At 49.5% G+C, this 17,925-nt stretch overlaps 1 protein-coding gene across 2 annotated transcripts in view; it reads right to left on the reverse strand.

Annotated features, from left to right (window-relative positions):
• Window positions 1-681: 681 nt before the first annotated feature.
• Window positions 682-17,925, reverse strand: part of WWC1 (WW and C2 domain containing 1) — a 147,334-nt gene continuing 130,090 nt past the window's right edge. The window contains exons 18-23 of one of the 2 annotated variants that reach the window (XM_028102739.2): window positions 16,447-16,549; window positions 15,051-15,215; window positions 9,010-9,102; window positions 5,451-5,684; window positions 3,313-3,434; window positions 682-874 (exon numbers count right to left, since the gene is read on the reverse strand). In XM_028102739.2, coding sequence (XP_027958540.1) covers window positions 808-874; window positions 3,313-3,434; window positions 5,451-5,684; window positions 9,010-9,102; window positions 15,051-15,215; window positions 16,447-16,549 — 784 coding nt within the window. In that variant the 3' untranslated portion in view covers window positions 682-807. Of the gene's footprint in view, window positions 875-3,312; window positions 3,435-5,432; window positions 5,703-9,009; window positions 9,103-15,050; window positions 15,216-16,446; window positions 16,550-17,925 lie in introns of both variants that reach the window. The other variant, XM_088023678.1, reaches the window with a different exon arrangement.

Here is a 17,925-nt window from a genome sequence, read left to right on the forward strand (position 1 = left end):
AATGGTGAGGAAGGGGCAGGTCAAAAATTAGGGAGAAACAGATGAAGTGAGAGGTGGGGGAAAAAAGAGAGCGAAAATTCGTTCAGAAAGGCCACTTTATTGATGGAGATGAAACTGAAAGGAGCTCTCCACAGCCCTCCCTCACTCACTTCAGTGGCTTCACTGGGCATCCGAGACTGGCGTGGGCAGGCCTGTCTCCACACGGGCTGGGCTGCTCAGTCAGCTCCGTGCTGCCTGCTCCACGTCAGGCGGCCACATACAAACACATCACAGCTCATGAAGACTTGCAAATGCACCTCAGAATTCCCCAAATGGTTCCAGACATTTTTTTCTTTATATTGTACAAAATGTGTTAAGTAGGAAAGGTCAGCTGTGCTGTTGACACCTGTGGGACGTCCTTTTAGGATTACCGTCCCTGAAACATTACTTTTTATTGCAGTGAAACCTCTAGAAGGTAGAGCTGTACAAAAAAAAAAAAAAAAAAATCTAAACAATTTTAAGAGCAGCAACCTAACACTGCTTTAGTTCATTTAAATTTTCTTTCTCAAAAATACATTCCTAAATATACAAACTATACAATCTTGTCATTTTAATGCTGGTTTTGTTTTTTTTGTTTTTGTTTTTGTTTTTTAATAATAATAGAACCCAAACTAAAAAAAAAAAAAAAAAATCTGTTCGTCTTCAAACCGACAAGAGCGCTCGAGGACTTGTGACTCGGTACCTTCATATAACACCACATAAATAACTTTAGCCACAGTCTATGTTCACAGCGTGGTCAGTGGAACAAAGGAAATACTTTTCTGGCGATTAGACGTCATCTGCAGAGAGGGTCGGGATGTTCATCCTAGGCTGGGTGAAAAATGCCATCTTCTCCCTACAAAAGAGACCAGCGCTTCAGAGCAGGGTTTTTCAACCTTACTTTTTAGGTATTACGGGTGGGATCAGTCTCTGTTGTGGGGGCTGTCCTGTGCACTGTGGGACGGTTAGCAGCATCACTGGCCTCCAGCCACTCGGTGCCAGTAGCAGCCCCTCCCCCATCCTTCCTTCCAGTTGTGACAACCAAAAAAATGTCCCCAGACATTGCCAAATGTCTCTGGGGCGCCCCAGTCATCCGTGGTTGAGAACCACTAGTTTAGGGACATTAGCAGGACCGGACACCTTCAGTTCAAGTCACGGGCCTAAGTTTAGGACAGTTTCCTCACCTCAGAAGTGAGGATATTTTTTAAAAAAATTTTTTATTGTTATGTTAATCACCATACATTACATCATTAGTTTTTAATGTAGTGTTCCATGATTCATTGTTTGTGCATAACAGCCAGTGCTCCATGCAGAACGTGCCCTCTTTAATACCCATCACCAGGCTAACCCATCCCCCCACCCCCCTCCCCTCTAGAACCCTCAGTTTGTTTTTCAGAGTCCATCGTCTCTCATGGTTCATCTCCCCCTCCGATTTCCCCCCCTTCATTCTTCCCCTCCTGCTATCTTTTTTTTTTCTTAACATATATTGCATTATTTGTTTCAGGGGTACAGATCTGTGATTCAAGAGTCTCGCACAATTCACAGTGCTCACCATAGCACATACCCTCCCCAATGTCTATCACCCAGCCACCCCATCCCACCCACCCCCCACCACTCCAGCAACACTCAGTTTGTTTCCTGAGATTAAGAATTCCTCATATCAGTGAGGTCATATGATACATGTCTTTCTCTGACTGACTTATTTCGCTCAGCATAACACCCTCCAGTTCCATCCACATCGTTGCAAATGGCAAGATCTCATTCCTTTTGATGGCTGCATAATATTCCATTCTGTATATATACCACATCTTCTTTATCCATTCATCTGTCGATGGACATCTTGGCTCTTTCCACAGTTTGGCTATTGTGGACATTGCTGCTATAAACATTGGGGTGCACGTACCCCTTCGGATCCCTACATTTGTATCTTTGGGGTAAATACCCAGTAGTGCAATTGCTGGATCGTATGGTAGCTCTATTTTCAACTGTTTGAGGAACCTCCATACTGTTTTCCAGAGTGGTTGCACCAGCTTGCATTCCCACCAACAGTGTAGGAGGGTTCCCCTTTCTCCGCATCCCCGCCAACATCTGTCGTTTCCTGACTTGTTAATTTTAGCCATTCCGACTGGTGTGAGGTGGTATCTCATTGAGGTTTTGATTTGGATTTCCCTGATGCTGAGCGATGTTGAGCACTTTTTCATGTGTCTGTTGGCCATTTGGATGTCTTCTTTGGAAAAATGTCTGCTCATGTCTTCTGCCCATTTCTTGATTGGATTATTTGTTCTTTGGGTGTTGAGTTTGATAAGTTCTTTATAGATTTTGGATACTAGTTACGGGCCTAAGTTTAAACGGGCCCTTGGGCCACTTGCAGTGTTCATTTGTTTAAGATTCCCAATTGGTTAAAAATTAAGAGGTGTCCAAATACAGTTATACAAATGACAGTATATTTTCTTTTCTTTTTTATTAACATACAATGTATTATTTGTTTCAGAGGTGCAGGTCTGTGATTCATCAGTCTTACACAATTCACAGCGCTCACCATTGCACATACCCTTCCCATTGTCCGTCACCCAGCCACCCCATCCCTCCCACCCCGCTCCATTCCAGCAACCCTCAGCTTCTTTCCTGAGATTAAGAGTCTCTTATGGTTTGTCGCCCTCTCTGGTTTCGTCTTGTTTCATTTTTCCCTCCCTTCCCCTATGATCCTCAAATGACAGTATATTTTAAATGTTTCTATTCCAGAAAGGCATGTTTCTTTTTTTTTTGAGCACATACACAACCACCAGTGCCTTCGCTAGGAGGCTATCATGAGTCTAAATGCAAGGGCCTCTGTGAACGGGAGGCCCTGGTCAAATGGCATTTGGGGCCCTCTTGAGAAGTGCCTGGATCCAGGCAAGAAAGCACCTCCCTAAGATCCCGGCAAGCAGCAGGCAGAGGCAGGGAGGCCCGGCAAAAGCCCCCATCACCCCCAGGCTTATTTATCATTCAGTCAACTTTCCGCAATTACCGGTGATGGAAACGCTCAGAGGAAAGGCCGGAGCAGGTGGCTCATTCGTTCAACAGGAGGACCTAACAAATTAGGAAGCATTGTGTGCGGATTGATAGAGAGAGCTGAGGGAAAGCACAGGGGTGCTCACAGCCCCCCGGGGACAGCGTGGCAGAGGGCACACATCTGTTACAGGGGGAGCTGGTGCTCTGCTGGTGGAGGGAGCACGGGCCAGCGCAGGGAGGCCGAGGCTGGGGAGGCTGAGTGTGAAAGGGAAAGGCGGGCTGGCCAGGGGCCCACCTGCTTACCTGAAAGACTGCACTTCTGGGGGCTCCTTACAGCTCTGGCCTCGAAGCTTATGTACATCCTTGGCGGCTGCCCGCATCATCCTGTCTGTCTGGAGCTCACCCTTGTGCTCTGCTCGGTCCATCTGCAGGGCAAAGCAAGCAGGGCTGTGAGGTGGTATGGAGTCCTCAGGGCCTCTAGAGAGGGGCCAGCCAGTGACAACTTCCTAGCACAAAGGAGGAGTCTATGGTAGTCAAGAGGTCTCAGGGTCACAGAACGGGCACGCTCACTCCTTCCTGTTCCACGGCAGGATCCTCTGTTCAGAATGGTGATGAGATGTGGTCCCACTGTCCATCGGGGTGAACAGGTTTTTGGGGCCAGGGAACTGAATACCTGTGTGGTAAGGAGATGAGGGCTGCCTAGAGAAATGTGTGCTACCTTTCTAATCCTCAGGGCCACCTAGAAAGGTACATTTTATAATTGCTTCTATATTATAGACGAGGAAATGGAGGCTCAGGCAGGCTAAGAAATTTCTTTAACGTCAAACCACTAAGAAGTGGTAGAAACCCAATTCCAATCATTTAGTTGTGCTCAAGGGCTTTAGGGACACTGCACCCCTTCCACCTAATGCAAACCTATGTAAGCACTTTTGAGAACAAACCACAAAAAGCCCTGAAATATCCATGTACCATATACTTGAAAACATTGCACGAAGATGGAATTTTGGTCAATGAAGCCATGATTTTTTTTAAAGGTTTATTTAATTATTTGAGAGAAAGAGAGAGAGAGGAGACAGAATCCCCAAGCAGACTCCCCACTGAGCACGGAGCCAGATGTGGGGCTCAATCCCAGGACCCTGAGATCATGACCTGAGCCGAAATCAAGAGTCAGCCGCCCCAATGAAGCCATCATTTAAATGGTTTTTTAGTACAAGGTCATTATCAGACAGTCATGGATGTACTATTCTTTTGCTATTTGAGAGGTCAGCCTTCCTTTCCTTCCTCCCCTCCTTCCTTCCTTCCTTCCCTTCCTCCCTCCCTCCCTTCCTGACTTTACCTATTATAAGTATATGGGGTACAAGTAATAAATTAGAAATAAACATTTCTGGAACTCTTGAATTATCAGAGTCCATTTGAAGCGCCCCAGCTAGTCCACACCTCAGAAGCCCACCACCACTTTCCTACACTGTGGCATTATCGCCTGCGCCAAGAGCTGCACCTTCAGCTAATGGCTCTCCCAGCAACCCAGGCAGGCACCCTCTGTAAGGTGTCTTGTTTGGCTGTGTGCAGAGAAAACTAGCAAAGGTCATTCCTGCCATGGGTGACAGTCCTGGAGTAGCAGAGACATAAATGAGCTGCAGATGGCCTCTGTGTATTGACCCTGTGTTGTTACTTTGTCATGACACGCTGGTACCTGTCAGCTCACCACCCCACTGGTGCCAAAGTCAAATTTTTAAGGCATCCAATTCCTTTAAATACAGCTCAAACAAGCGATTTTTTTTTAGCCCTTTGGAAACTGCCAGCTTTGCAGACCCCATGAAGTTGCACCCACCATTTGCTAGCCACAGATAAGATAAACCCCAGGGCCATAAAGGACCCGAAGCTGCTGCTACTTTGGAGCTTTCTGACCCAGAGAGTCCTGTGCAGCTGAGGGACAGCATCTAGATGCTAGATGCTCCTAGATCCCCTGTCCTCCTCTCCTCCAGGTGGTGGCCCAGAGAAGTGCCTTCAGGAGTTCTCCCCAGTGAGGGACTTCCTCCATATGCAAACGTGTGTCTTTGGAGATGCGTACTCTGTGGGACCGCATCGGCAGACACTGGGGCAGGTCAGAGTACTGTATTTATTCTATTCAAGTGTGTGCCCCAGCGCAGATTAGGTACCCAATGTTTGATGAACAAAAGTGTGAATAATAAGGCCTTGCACACATAAACATGGAAATGCAGCAAAAGGGCCTGGCAGCCAGGTCAAGAGTTAATAAAGTTTACTGGGCAAAGGGATTCCTGGATCCTTTTGCTGATGGCAATGAGGGGCCCTGGGAACACTCTTTAGTGGGTCACAGGATTGTAGGCCCTGTTCCAAGCTCTGGTCTCCCTCCCCTGCCACATGGGGCAGTCCCCCAGGGCAGACCAAGCCGCTTCCCTTGCCTCTTGCATGGCTCTCACCCGCTTCTCCAGCATCCTCAGCAGCAGGCGGAAGCGTTCATCCTCACGCAACCACTGGGGCAACTCCTTCTCCCCATGGCTCTTGGCTTGTTCAAGCTGCTCCTTGAGCTCCTTCAGCACCGAGATCTCCTGAGTCAGCTGGCTGTGCCAGGTCCTGGTCGCCTGCAGGTCCAGCTCAAGGTCCAGCGATGTGCGGATCAGGCGTTCGGCGCGCAGGGATTTGACCGATGAAGGCTGCGGGGGGAGGGAGAGCTTTGACTGATTATTAGAGGGCTGGGTCCCGTAAGCCCCAACAACCTGCCCCCCTGAACCTCAAATACCCACCCCTTTATCTGCAGGCTTCTAGTTTTTAAAAAATGGGGCTCCCCCTCCCCCAGAGCCTGCCTTGATTTCTCCCAGGTCCATAGCTTATGTTTATTGAGCACTTTTATGTCCCAGGCATGGGGCTGGGGGTAAGTTGAGACTCCAGCCCAGGCAGTTGGCTCCAGACCACACCCACTCACTCCCCACACGGCCCAGTTTCCCGGCTCTCAGTGACGTCAACATTCACACTTGGTTAATGGGCTCTTGCCATGATCCTGCTCTGAAGTTATTTCCTCCCTCCTTGAGGGAGCCGTCATGTCTTCCTGACTTTATGTTCTGCTGTTTCTGCTTGTCTAGCACCCACTTCCCTGATCTGACAGTAACATCTTCCCTTGGGGATCCACTCCTCCTCCACGCTCAGCCCACATGGTGGTTCACAGAGGACTTCAGGGACAGGAATGTGACCCAAACCTGGACAGTCAGAACCTCCGTGACTGCTTCAGGAGTGAGTATGTTGTCCAAGCCCAGCAATAACCTTCAATTCTGGCACTTTTGCTGAGCTCTTTGGAAAAAAAGAGTCTTTACACAGAGGTTGGGAAGCCAGCAAGATATAAGCCTGGAATTGATCACGGCCATCTTTCCCACCATAAGGGGTGACCCTTTTTAAGAATTAAGCCATGTGGGAGGAGCAGTATGCCATGGGACGGGGACTGAGGCTTGATGACATTGTCTCAACAAAGGCTCAATTCATGCCTGAAGGTAGTCCAGCATCCTGGGGTTTTCCATTAAACGAGCCAGGAAATTCCCTCTCGCATTTTCAAGTTATATTCAAATTCTTCAGTTATCTGTATGTAAAAGATCCTGAGTAATGCAACCATTTACTCTCCTTCTCGATCAAAAAACAGTAATGATTACAAAATAACTAAATGACTGATAGAGGCAGGATTCTAAGTTGAACCCGAGATTCCCACCCCCAACATACATGCTGGAGAATGCCCTCCTCTTCAGTGTTGGGGGGGTGGCCTGTGAATACCATGGGATAGCACTCCCATGATTAAATAACTCATCAGTTGACTCTGAGTTAGTCAAAAGGGAGATGTTCCTGAATGGGCCTGACCCAATCCAGCGAGCCCCGAAAAGGTGAACTAGGCCCTTCTTGGAAACAGGTCTCCTCTGGCCTTGAAGACACAATGTGTATGGTGGAAAGGGCCACATAGCAAGGGCCTGAGAATGACCTCTGGGCCCTGTGAGCAGCCCCTATCCTGCAGCTAGCAAGAAAACACAAGACAAGGGATTCTGCCAATGTCCTGAGGGAGCCTGGAAGTGAATCTTTCCCTACTCAAACTTCCACAGGAGGATGCAGTCAGTCAGCACCTCGATATGAGCCCGGTGAGACCCCGAGCAGAGGACCCAGCTAACCTGTGCCTGAACTCCTGACCTGTGGAAACTATGAGATACTGAATTTGTATTATTTTAAGCTGCTAAGTTTGCTTTGTTATGCAGCCATAGAAAACAAACACAAGGGCTGATAGATGGATTTGAGAAATGGTACATAAAACACTGCAGTGAGAGCCACCCTCAGTTAAGGCTGGCAAGCACACTTGTGGGACCGTGAAGCAGCTCAGTGCGGAAGCTCTATAATGCCCTTCTAGGGAGGGCCTGGTCTAGTCTGTGCTTGTAAATGAGCAGGGCCAGGAAATCCAGCTGAGGGATCTCTGTAACTCAAGTTCGCAGAGTAACAAATGAAGTGCTTTGTTCCGGCTGATGTCCAGTCCTGGACAGGCTGAAGCAGAGACAGAGCTCAGGCACGCAATGGAAGAAGGACTTAGTGCTCAAGTGCCCCGGCCCAGCCTCCGGACTCTCCTGTGTTTCAGATCACAGTTAGGGCCTGAAGGAACTGTAGGCTCGGATCCATCTATCCAGGGCTAAGTGTTCCCCTTGGCTAAGAGGAGAAGAGGTGAAGGGCGAATTGTGAGGGCCTGTCTTGACAGGGAGTTGTAGGCAATGCGGGGGCGGGGGGGGGGGGTGCGGGGAGCAAGCAGGTGCTTCCAGAGGCATTTCTCCAGGAGTGGATCATGGAACACCTGCTCCAGAATACTCCAGGGAGCTTATTAAAATGCAGTTTCTAGGACCCCACCCCTGCTGTCTGAATGAGACTGTCTGGGAGTGTGGTCTGGGAAATGTGCATTGTCAGTAACCTCCCCAGAAGACTCTCGGTGCTCCAGACACTCTGCAGCACCAACTACAGCAGACAGCGGTGGAGGGAGGGACCCCAGGCCGGCAGTTGGCCAGTCTTGTCACCGGAGGCCATGTCCATATTCCCCTGCAGCCAGCTGTGTGCACCCTCTTCTGTGTGGCTTCCTTTCTCCTGCACTGTCTAGTTCTGGAGACTTGGGGGCACAGTGGTGACAGACAAAGGACCTACTCCTGACTCTGCTGTTAGTAGCAGGTCTGTGGGAGGTCTGTGGGAGGGGTGGAGGAGCCTTCCCCTGCCTGGGGCTGTTGGCACTCTCTCCCAGCATGTTCCTTTTGTTTTGCTCTCTCTACTTGTCTTTCTGACATTCCAACTCCTGTTTCTTCTGGTTCTGCAAACTCCCCAGAACTACTGTAGTCTTTCTATGCTGACAGCCCAGAGTGGGAAGGGCCCGTTTGCATTTCTGTACCTCTGACTCGTAACAAAGCGCACACCAGGAGTCAGTCCTTTGCCTAAGACTGTCCCACCCAGATCTCTGAGCCAAGACTCCCTAAGGCAGGGGGAGATTTCTCTGCAAAGGCAGGCTGTGGCCTCTTCCCGGTGCTTTTCCAGCTGGACGGAGAGAAGCCCATCTACACCTCCCCACTTCCGGTGGCGGCTTGGAGGTATCTGGCTTCTCTGCCAGCAGGGAGGGCTGTCAGAACCTTTGCTCAGTCAGCTGGATGACACACTGAGCAGAATTGTGTGAGAGGCAGCTTCCATCAGTGACTGGGACACCTTGAGTTGGTTAGTTCTTAGTGACTTTGATTTCTACCCCGGAAGATAAGGCCAAGAACGCACACCCCGGACCTAACCTATTCATCATCATCCTAAAGTTACATTTACCCTTGGGCACCTTCCCCAGCACCTACACAGGCCTTACAGTTCATAACCACCATCACGCTTGCAAAAGCAACCTTCTTCACACCACTGGCTGAGAACAAACGGTCAGACACGGGGGCATGCGCCTGGGGAGATGACTGTGGGGCAGGCGTACGAACAGCTCTGTGGTGGCTGTCTTACCCGCTTCATCCGGACACTGCGCCGCTCCAGGGAGTTTCGAACAAAAGGTGGCTTCTTGGACAGCGTCGAGCTGTCGCTGTCACTTCGGTTCAGCTGCAGGAGAAAAGTCCTGGGAAGTTAATTAGAACTCGAGTACCTCTGGAAGGCACACTGTGGCCAGAAGGGTGGCGGGGTTCCCAGGTGGCTGGCAGTGCCGTGGGGTGGGCACCAGATAGTGTGACTCCAGGATCTAATGCCCGCCCCCCCCCCCGGACCTACCACGCCAGGGCCTGTTTGCACCAACTCTTCCCTGTCACCCATGGAGCTCGGATGGAGCCACCGGCAAGATACACGTGTCCGAAATGTCCAAGATAAGACACGCAGACAGGCTCTGGGAGCTCTCCCCTGCTCGTGTACTCTCCCCAGAGGGCCAATACTCCACCTCCGTGGCCGCAGATCGTGCTTTTGTACCAAGAGTGCCCCTGACAGAGGGGGGCCGGCGAGGGAGGCTGCAGTGACAGCACATCCCAGGGTACGCAGCACAGGGGCTTCTTTCTCAAGTCACATTTGCAAGGCGGTGCGATTGCCACGGGCTGATGCAACAGAGCCCCGTGGCTCTGGCAGCTGTCTGCCCACTTCTCTGCTCTCTCCCGAGAAGCTGTCTGTGCCGTTACTTTTGTGGTTATTGATAATTATTGGTAATAATGCTATTAATAGTTCTGCAGTGTCGATGGGCAAGGCAACCCCGGGGACGTAACTGACAAAAGCTACCGCAGGAGGCAGAGTCCGGACGGGAACAAGAAAGAGAATAACAGAAGCGGTCCTAACGATGTGTGCCATGTGCCTCATGGACAGCTACGTTTAATCCTCAAACAGTTCTAATGGAGGGAATTGAGGCCCAGGGAGATTAAGAAGCTTTTAGAAACCACAAGGCTGGTGAGCATCAGAACGAGAGTTGAACGTCTAGTCAGTCTGACTCTAAGGCCAGGTCCTCTCCTGGCCCCCGGGATGCACGGAGGGCTCAGAGATGAAACGAGGTACAGATGGGAGGCGCGGGCCATCTTGACGGGGGTGGGTTTGTACAAGCGCACTGGCTGGATATCATACCAGGAGGGGGCTCTATCCCACACGGCTCCGATCCAAAGGTGATGCTCACAGACTGCGTCATACCAACTAGACTTACTCATCAGGATGACTGACCCTTAGGTTACAGCCATTCACGGGTCAATGATGATGTTAGAGAAGAGTGATGGAAACCACATTAGATCCTTCAACTTATCTTTTCCTAACGTAAAGATGTTTTGCTGCATTTAATCTCAGCCATGGTAGAGAATATCGGTGCTCTGTTATATTTCCATGTAATAACTATGGAAACCAGGAACAAAGAGGTGAAATAACTGGCAGTCACGGGCAGCTAGTTTGAGAACGAGAACTTTGGAAGAACTGTATTCATCAGGTCAGGGTGAGCCGACCAACGCGTGTGACAGCACCGCTGGGAACTAGGTAGGTGTCAAATACACAGGGGCTGTGGAGAGCTGGAGGGAGTATAATACATTGTCCCTATGCTCATGGACTTCAAGTTCAGCGGGGGGCCCAATTCAAGGAAACTAACCAAATGACACCAGGCTGTGCTGAAGATCAAAGAAGGGTGAAGCCAGCAGAGGACACCTGGTATGCAGAAGTGTGGCATCAGGCCAGCAGAAGAGACAAGTCTTAAGTAGCCTGGGGGACGGCAAAGGAAGTCCTTTGGGCGGTGGCTCTGAGTGATAGAAAGGCTGTGGACTCTGCAGTCAGACTCCTGGCTTTGCACCCAATAAGCTGTGTGACCCAGAGCAAAGTGCTCTGACTTTCTGAGTCTCAATTTCCGCATCTGTGAAACGGGGCAGACACCATTTGCATTGCAGGGCTGTTTCTGAGATTAGATGACACAGAAATCATGTGCTTTTTTGTGGGAAAGGTTGCTGCTTAGCATCCCAAACTCCATCCCATGGGTGGGGAAATCCCCAGCTTAGGACTCAAGGTGGGAGACACAGCCCACCTTCCATCAAGGAAGCTGGCAGTGCCGGAGTCTACCTTTCCCAGCCTTGCTTGCAGCTACCAGCAGGCACAGGACCAGGCTCTGCCCATTGGGGGCAACTGCCTCAGGCCTTGGATCACAACCTGGTTAGCTGGACCCAATGCTCTGTTACTGGGCCTCTCGGAGCTGATGAGCCCACCTGCTTTTGTTCCATGAGCAGGCCATATCTGTATCTCAGGGAGGGAAGGAGGGGTGGTGGCAACAGGCAGAGCTGCTCTGGCCTCCTGCAGGGCAGGAGCCTCTGGGGGAGGTACTGATGTCCAACCCGGCAGCAGCAGTGGGACCAGCTGGGCCAGGCTTAGCAGCAGCACTGCTAGTAACCTCAGCTGACAGGCTCTGTGGGCTATTTTGCTTGGGGTCTGGCCTGCCCTCTTCCCATCTGATTTCCGAGGCTGGTTCTGCAGCCTTCCAACCCTTCCAATGAAGATGTGAGCTACTCGGTTTCTTTTCCAAAAGATTCTTTCCCGCATCTATTGCTCAGAGTCTGTTTCTTTTTTTATTTGATTTTATTTATTTATTTTTAAGATTTTATTTATTTGACAGCGAGAGCACAAGCAGAGGGAGAGAGAGGGAGAAGCAGGCTCCCCGCTGAGCAAGGAGCCCAATGTGGGACTCAATCCCAGGATCCTGGGATCATGACCTGAGCCGAAGGTAGCCGCTTAACTGACTGAGGCACCAGGCGTCCCTCTCACAGTCTGTTTCTGTTGCTTCCATTAAGAACCTGACTGGCATAGGCCTGGATACCAGAAGTAGAGTGCTGTAAGTCCCAGACTGGGAAACATGGAGATGTGTCCTGGAGGGTAGGTTGGGGCCCAGACCTCAATATTTCCTGTTGGGAATTTGGTCATACTCATTTTGTGGGTTCAAAACGGAGGGTTAAGTCGTTACCAGACTATATGCCAACAGAGTTTTAGGGGAAATGATAGGAAAAAATTCAGGATATTGTACCACTGGCTTCTTCCTGCAGCCTTCAGTAAGATTTTACACGAAAGAGAGAACCTTGGGCTGAAGTAGGACAGTCAGAAAGCAAAAAAGGAAAAATACAGGCACCTCTGCTTTCTGAAAGTTCACGTGACATTGCTTTGCTTTCATAAAAGATCCACATTAGTCCCTGTTTTCGCTAGCCAAAAGAAATGTGAGGAGGATTTTCACTTTTATGAAAAAGACAAAACATAGAACAACACTCAGTGTCTGTTTTGTAGTGAGCCCTTATGGAGGCAGCCGCACCCGGAGCAGGATGGGGCACCACCACGCTCCTTCCCCAGCAGTATGCTGAGCATCTCAGCATCCAGCTCCCATAGCTTTGAACCCTGTCTGTGAGCTTCTGTGCTTTATCTTGATTTATGTTGTGCATCTTTTAGTGAGCCGTGTCCCAAGGTATCAGAAAAGCCTGAGAGAGGTTATTTTTTAGGTCTGGGAATGCTGAAAAAAATTTTCCATAAAAATGAATGATAACTGCTTCTCCACTTTACATCATTTTGGCTTTGCTGTAAGAGAGGCCCTTTCTGCCTGTTGCATGGGATGCACGCTGCCTGGGGAGGATTTCTTAATTTGCAGCCTTGCAGGGTTGGAATTTGGTCCAGATAATGAAACATGGGAAGGGCCCCCCCCCCCCCCCCCCCCCGTGGTGCTAGGTGTGTTACAGATGCTTAATAAATAGCATCGGAGCTCCTGGTTATTTGAAGATGCGAATCCTGGGAAAGGGCCACTAAAAGCGAGTCCATCTAAACAGGGAACCAGGGATGCCTGGGTGGCTCAGTCAGTTAAGTGTCTGATCCTGGGATCCGGGGATCGAGTCCGGCATTGGGCTCCTTGCTCAGCAGGGAGCCTGCTTCTCGCTCTGCCTGTTCTGCCTGCCACCGCTTCCCCTGCTTGTGCGCTCTCTCTCAGACAAATAAATAAATAAATAAAATCTTAAAAAACAAAACAACAACAAAAAAACAACAACAGGGGACCAGAATCTTATAGTAAATATTGGGGAAAGAAACTTTGAGTCTTTAGTTGGAAAGGGGAAACACTTTATAAAAGTTATATCTTCTGTCTTCCATTTGACAAAATTACAACTGCATTCTAATTCTGACGAAAAAGAATGAATCAAACACTAATTTCTTTGGTGTGATTTTTCTGATGAGTGATCTTCTTTACTTTGTATTTGAATTCCACCGCACAGTCATAAAACTGGTAATTCTGCCCAAACCAGAAGGTTTCATCCATTATCCTAAGGGCTTTTCTAAATCCTTCAAATTATTCACATTTGCAACATGAGTTGGATTTTTCTCTTCTTCAGCTGTGAGCTGGCTTAACTAGCAGGATTCTTCACCTGTGATTCAGGAATTCCTTAACATCAACATTACACTCAGTGACTTCAGGAAACTCTGTACCTTTGTACCTTTCCCAAGATATGCAGCCAACGTGCAGATGCTTACAAGCTCAAACAATTAGCTAGAGGTGTGACACAGAGGGGAGGGATTTATGTTATTTCTGGGAGGGACTAGGGGAATGTTTTTGTGGGGAATAACTGGTAAGTAGCTAGTAAGTTGGTGACACTGCCATATTATGAAAAAATTAGCTTCTCTACTCAATCTTATAATTTTGGCCATGGATACTGAATATCAGATATTTATTTATTTATATTTTAAAGATTTTTATTTATTTATCTGATAGAGAGGATGGGAGAGAGAGAGAGAGAGCATGAGGCGGGGAGGGTCAGAGGGAGAAGCAGATTCTCCACTGAGCGGGGAGCCAGATGCGAGACTCGATCCCGGGACTCCAGGATCATAACCTGAGCTGAAGGCAGTTGCTTAACCAACTGAGCCACCCAGGCGCCCCTGAATATCAGATATTGAAAGTGCCCCTCAATATCCCCTCTGCCTCCCAAATTACAATAGAAGGGTAAGTGGCAGGTTGATGATATAGCCTGGGTTCCATGGGCTTCTCCTTCTATGATGACTTATTGGAACACTAGACAGGGAAAGTTCTGTCTATGCTTCTAGTTAATGTTTGGGGTTCTCCATGGCAGAGGGTAAGGAAGGATGTTGACCCAGGACTGCGGTGAGGTGTGCATGTGTCCTACCTGCGCCATCCCTGAGGAAGGCTGGGACCCCCTCAGGTGTGGTAAGTGCTAAAACGTTCCATTTACAGTAGAATGAGAGAAGGAGGCTGGTCTAGGAAGGGGTAGCCTAATGAGATGGATACATAGGGAAAGGCGCGAGGGAGCAAAAGCCTACCGTAGGACTTCTCCACTCCAGTGCAGCCTGTAGGAGAAGGCTAGCAACCAGAACAGGTAAAGAGGGCCAGGTGGCCAGACTGAACTCGACAGCCTGCCCTCTCCAATCAGCCAGTCATCTAAGGGTAGCTGCTTAGCTCCAGCCAACTGCCGCCGTCAGAGAATGTGCAGCCCATGGGGGCAGGCGGTTTCTTTTTTTTAAGAGAAACTAGAATTTTATGTGAAATCTCTTCATTTTTATTTTATTTTTAATTGCGTTCCCTAAGTTTTAAAGGTCAGCAACAGGTTTAATGAAAACGAACCAACCAACCTGTGGCTAAATAGTACAGGCACGTTGCCTTTTTGCAACCTCAGGCTACACGCTAGGATCACCCCGGAAGTGGGGAAGAAATGCCCACTCAGGGACAGTGAGTCGTCAGTCTGATCTTAGCAAGTGGTCGTGTAGAAGGGAAAGGCAGGCTGTGAAGAAGAAGGAGGGGAGGGCTGGATGGAATGACAAAAAAAAAAAACCAAAACAAAACATTGGGCTTGTACAGGTTACCAAGCTTTTCCTATATTTTATCTAATTCAATCCCTAAAACAGTCCTTTTAAGTTGGTGTATTAACTCCACATGCACTGAGGCATTAACTCACCTGAGGACAGCTGACAAAATAAGAGTCATCAGAATTTGCACCCAGAACGCTGTGAGGTCCAAGGCTCTCACTACTCCTCGGGAAGCAGGTGTTTGGGGAGGAGGGCAGTATCACGCATTTGCTTACCCGGCACACATACTGGCTTTGGGGTCCTGGGGAGAAGGTCTTAGAGCGGATGATAGTGCTCCCTCGAAGAAAGGGCCCTGGGGATGGTGCGCCCACCCGGCGGTCCTTGGGCCGCACCACTGTGGGAGATGGGGCTGGGGTCTCTGTGTTGGTCTCTTTGTCCACCTGAAGAAGAAGTCAGAGCTCTGAGGCCACTCATATCCACACTGTCTCGGCCACCCAGCTGAGACTCGTGGGGCAGACTCCCCAGCCGCTCCCCACTCCCATCATCTGGACTTTGACCCCACAGATAACAGCTGGGGGCTTCGTAGGCCCTCGCCCTGACAGCCAGGACAGCACCCAAGGCCCCAACTACTGGGCCCCTATTCCTCCACGTGGGTTGGAGCATATTCAGTTCCCAAACAAGCTCACTGAGCAGTGTAAGGACGGATGCCCTTGACTTCATACCCTCTAGACATCTGTGCCAACCACATTTTGACAAAGCCACACCCAAGGCCTCCAGTGCTGCAGCCAAGAACTGCAGATACTTCCCTGGAATTATGGAGGCAATCCGCAAATCTCAGCCTTTCAACTCGGTGAGCAGGTTTTCTACTGTTCTTTTACAGCGGTCACCAGCAAAAGACAAACAAACGAGAACACCTGAATGCAGGGCCCTGTTAGCCTACAGTGCCTTTGTGTAATTTTGAAAAAGGCAGCCCTTCTGGCTGGAGAGACTCCAAAAAGACTTTCCTCTGGGTGTGGAGCAGTTGGAAGGCAGCCCTAGGTTCTTCTCCAGCCCCTCTTGGCCGGGCACCTTTGTGCAGTGCGCAACCCGCAGCTCCACCCCCAGGTGCCCTGCTCGCACACAATAGGGTGCTCTATTTCCTGCCGGTGGAAAAGACAGAGATCTCTATGCAGAGTGAAAGTGAATCTGGCTATCGTGTGTAACCCTAGCGCAGCAGAGGTGGCAAGGGGAGCTTGACTGGACTCCTTTTTCCTATTGGACTTTGGGCAGACCCAAACAAAGAAATACATTCCTTTGAAACCTTAGAACCTGTCAGTCAGGTTGGTATTACTGTATCCATTTTAGAGATGAGGAAAGGAAGGCTGGAAGGGATGAAGTCACCCGCCTAAGACTACACAGCCAGAGAGCAGAGCCAGCATCTGAACCCAGACCCATCTGGCTATAAAGCGTGAGGTCAGTCCAGAGAACCAGGGCAGCCGCAGAGGGCAGGAGAGAGGAGGGGACAGCCAGTTTACTGTCACTGAGATGACCTGCAGTATGGGCAGGGATGCTCCTATGCAGCCTTCTGCAGGTCACCCCATTCTGAGGGCCCGTCCCCTGAGGCTGGAGAAGGCCAGGCACCGAGGGCTATTTCCCCAAGACAGCCCTTCCTGTCTCTCTGGGCCTGCCTACCTTTAACGCTGGGCACTCGCCCCTAGCAGGTGAGACTTTCTCAGTGAAAACCTCCTCCTCCGCCACTGCCGGCACTTCGTTCTCGCTGGTCTCCTCGTACCTCCTGTGACGACAAAGAGCTTCGGTTACCTGCCCAGAGACCACTCTGATCTGCTCACTTGCCTCTAAATGCACCTAGGGCAGAGCTTCCAAGCCTTCTCACAGTTGAGGACACATTCAAACAAACAAACAAAACTCGGTGAGGTCTAACTGACATACAACACAAAGCATTTCCATTGTACAGTTTCATCTGACCGATGTATTACCCCGTGTAACCACTACTACACTTGGGATACAGAACATTCCATTACCCCCAAAGGTTTCTTGCACACTGTTTAACCTTGCCCTACCCCCAGCCCACCCCGATCAGCTTTTTGTCACCGTAGATTGAGTTTTCTAGCATTTCATATACATGGAATCAGACAGTATGTGCTCTTTTGTCTCTGGCTTCATTTTCTCCATCTAAAGTTTCTAAGATTCAACTATGTGGGTGCCTGTATCAACAGGTCACCCCTTTTTATTCCTGAGTGGCATTCTCAATGGAATGGATACATCACAATTCGTACAACTATTCATCTATCTGGGGATGAACATTTGAATGGCTTCCATTTTTTTTTAAACCTTGAGAGATTTTCTTTTATTTATTTATTTATTTGAGAGAGAGCACAAGAGGGGGGAGGGTCAGAGGGAGAAGCAGACTCCCCACCGAGCAGGGAGCCCGATGCGGGACTCGATCCCGGGACCCCAGGATCATGACCTGAGCCGAAGGCGGTCGCTTAACCAACTGAGCCACCCAGGCGCCCTGGCTTCCATTTCCTGGCAATTATGAATAAAGCTTCTTTTTTTTTTTTAAGATTTTATTTATTTCAGAGAGAGAGAGAGAGAAAGCACATAAGCAAAAGGGGGGGAGGGGCAGAGGGAGAAGCAGACTCCCCGCTGAGCAGGGAGTCCGATGTGGGGCTTGATCCCAGGACTCCCGGATTAAAATCTGAGCCAAAGGCAGACGCTCAACTGACTGAGTCACCCCAGCGCCCCACTCCTTTTTTTTCAGATATTTTATTTATTTACCTGGGAGAGAGCTAGAACACAGAAGGAGAGGGAGAAGCAGGCTTCCTGCTGAGCAAGGAGCCCGACGCGGGGCTTGATCCCAGGACCCTGTTATCGGACCCTGTTACCATGACCTGAGCCAAAGGCAGCCGCTTAACTGACTGAGCCACCCAGGCGCACCGCCCCCCCGCCCCCCTTTTTCCTGTATGGATATCCAATGGCGTTCTGGCACCATGTGTTGAAAAGAGTTTAGTTTTGGTGATACTTTTCATGATTATTCTTTCCCTTTGGACTCCAGGGTTGGGAGGAGTTGTTGTGACAAATGGACTGCATTTGTTAATTACTAATTTATCTTTAGTCCCATCTTCTCAAAGACATAAATAATCACCAGGC

This window comes from Eumetopias jubatus, unplaced genomic scaffold (assembly GCF_037043125.1).
Source record: "Eumetopias jubatus isolate StellerSeaLion01/CBP00866 unplaced genomic scaffold, mEumJub1_p1.0 scaffold_5, whole genome shotgun sequence".
NCBI lineage: Eukaryota > Metazoa > Chordata > Mammalia > Carnivora > Otariidae > Eumetopias > Eumetopias jubatus.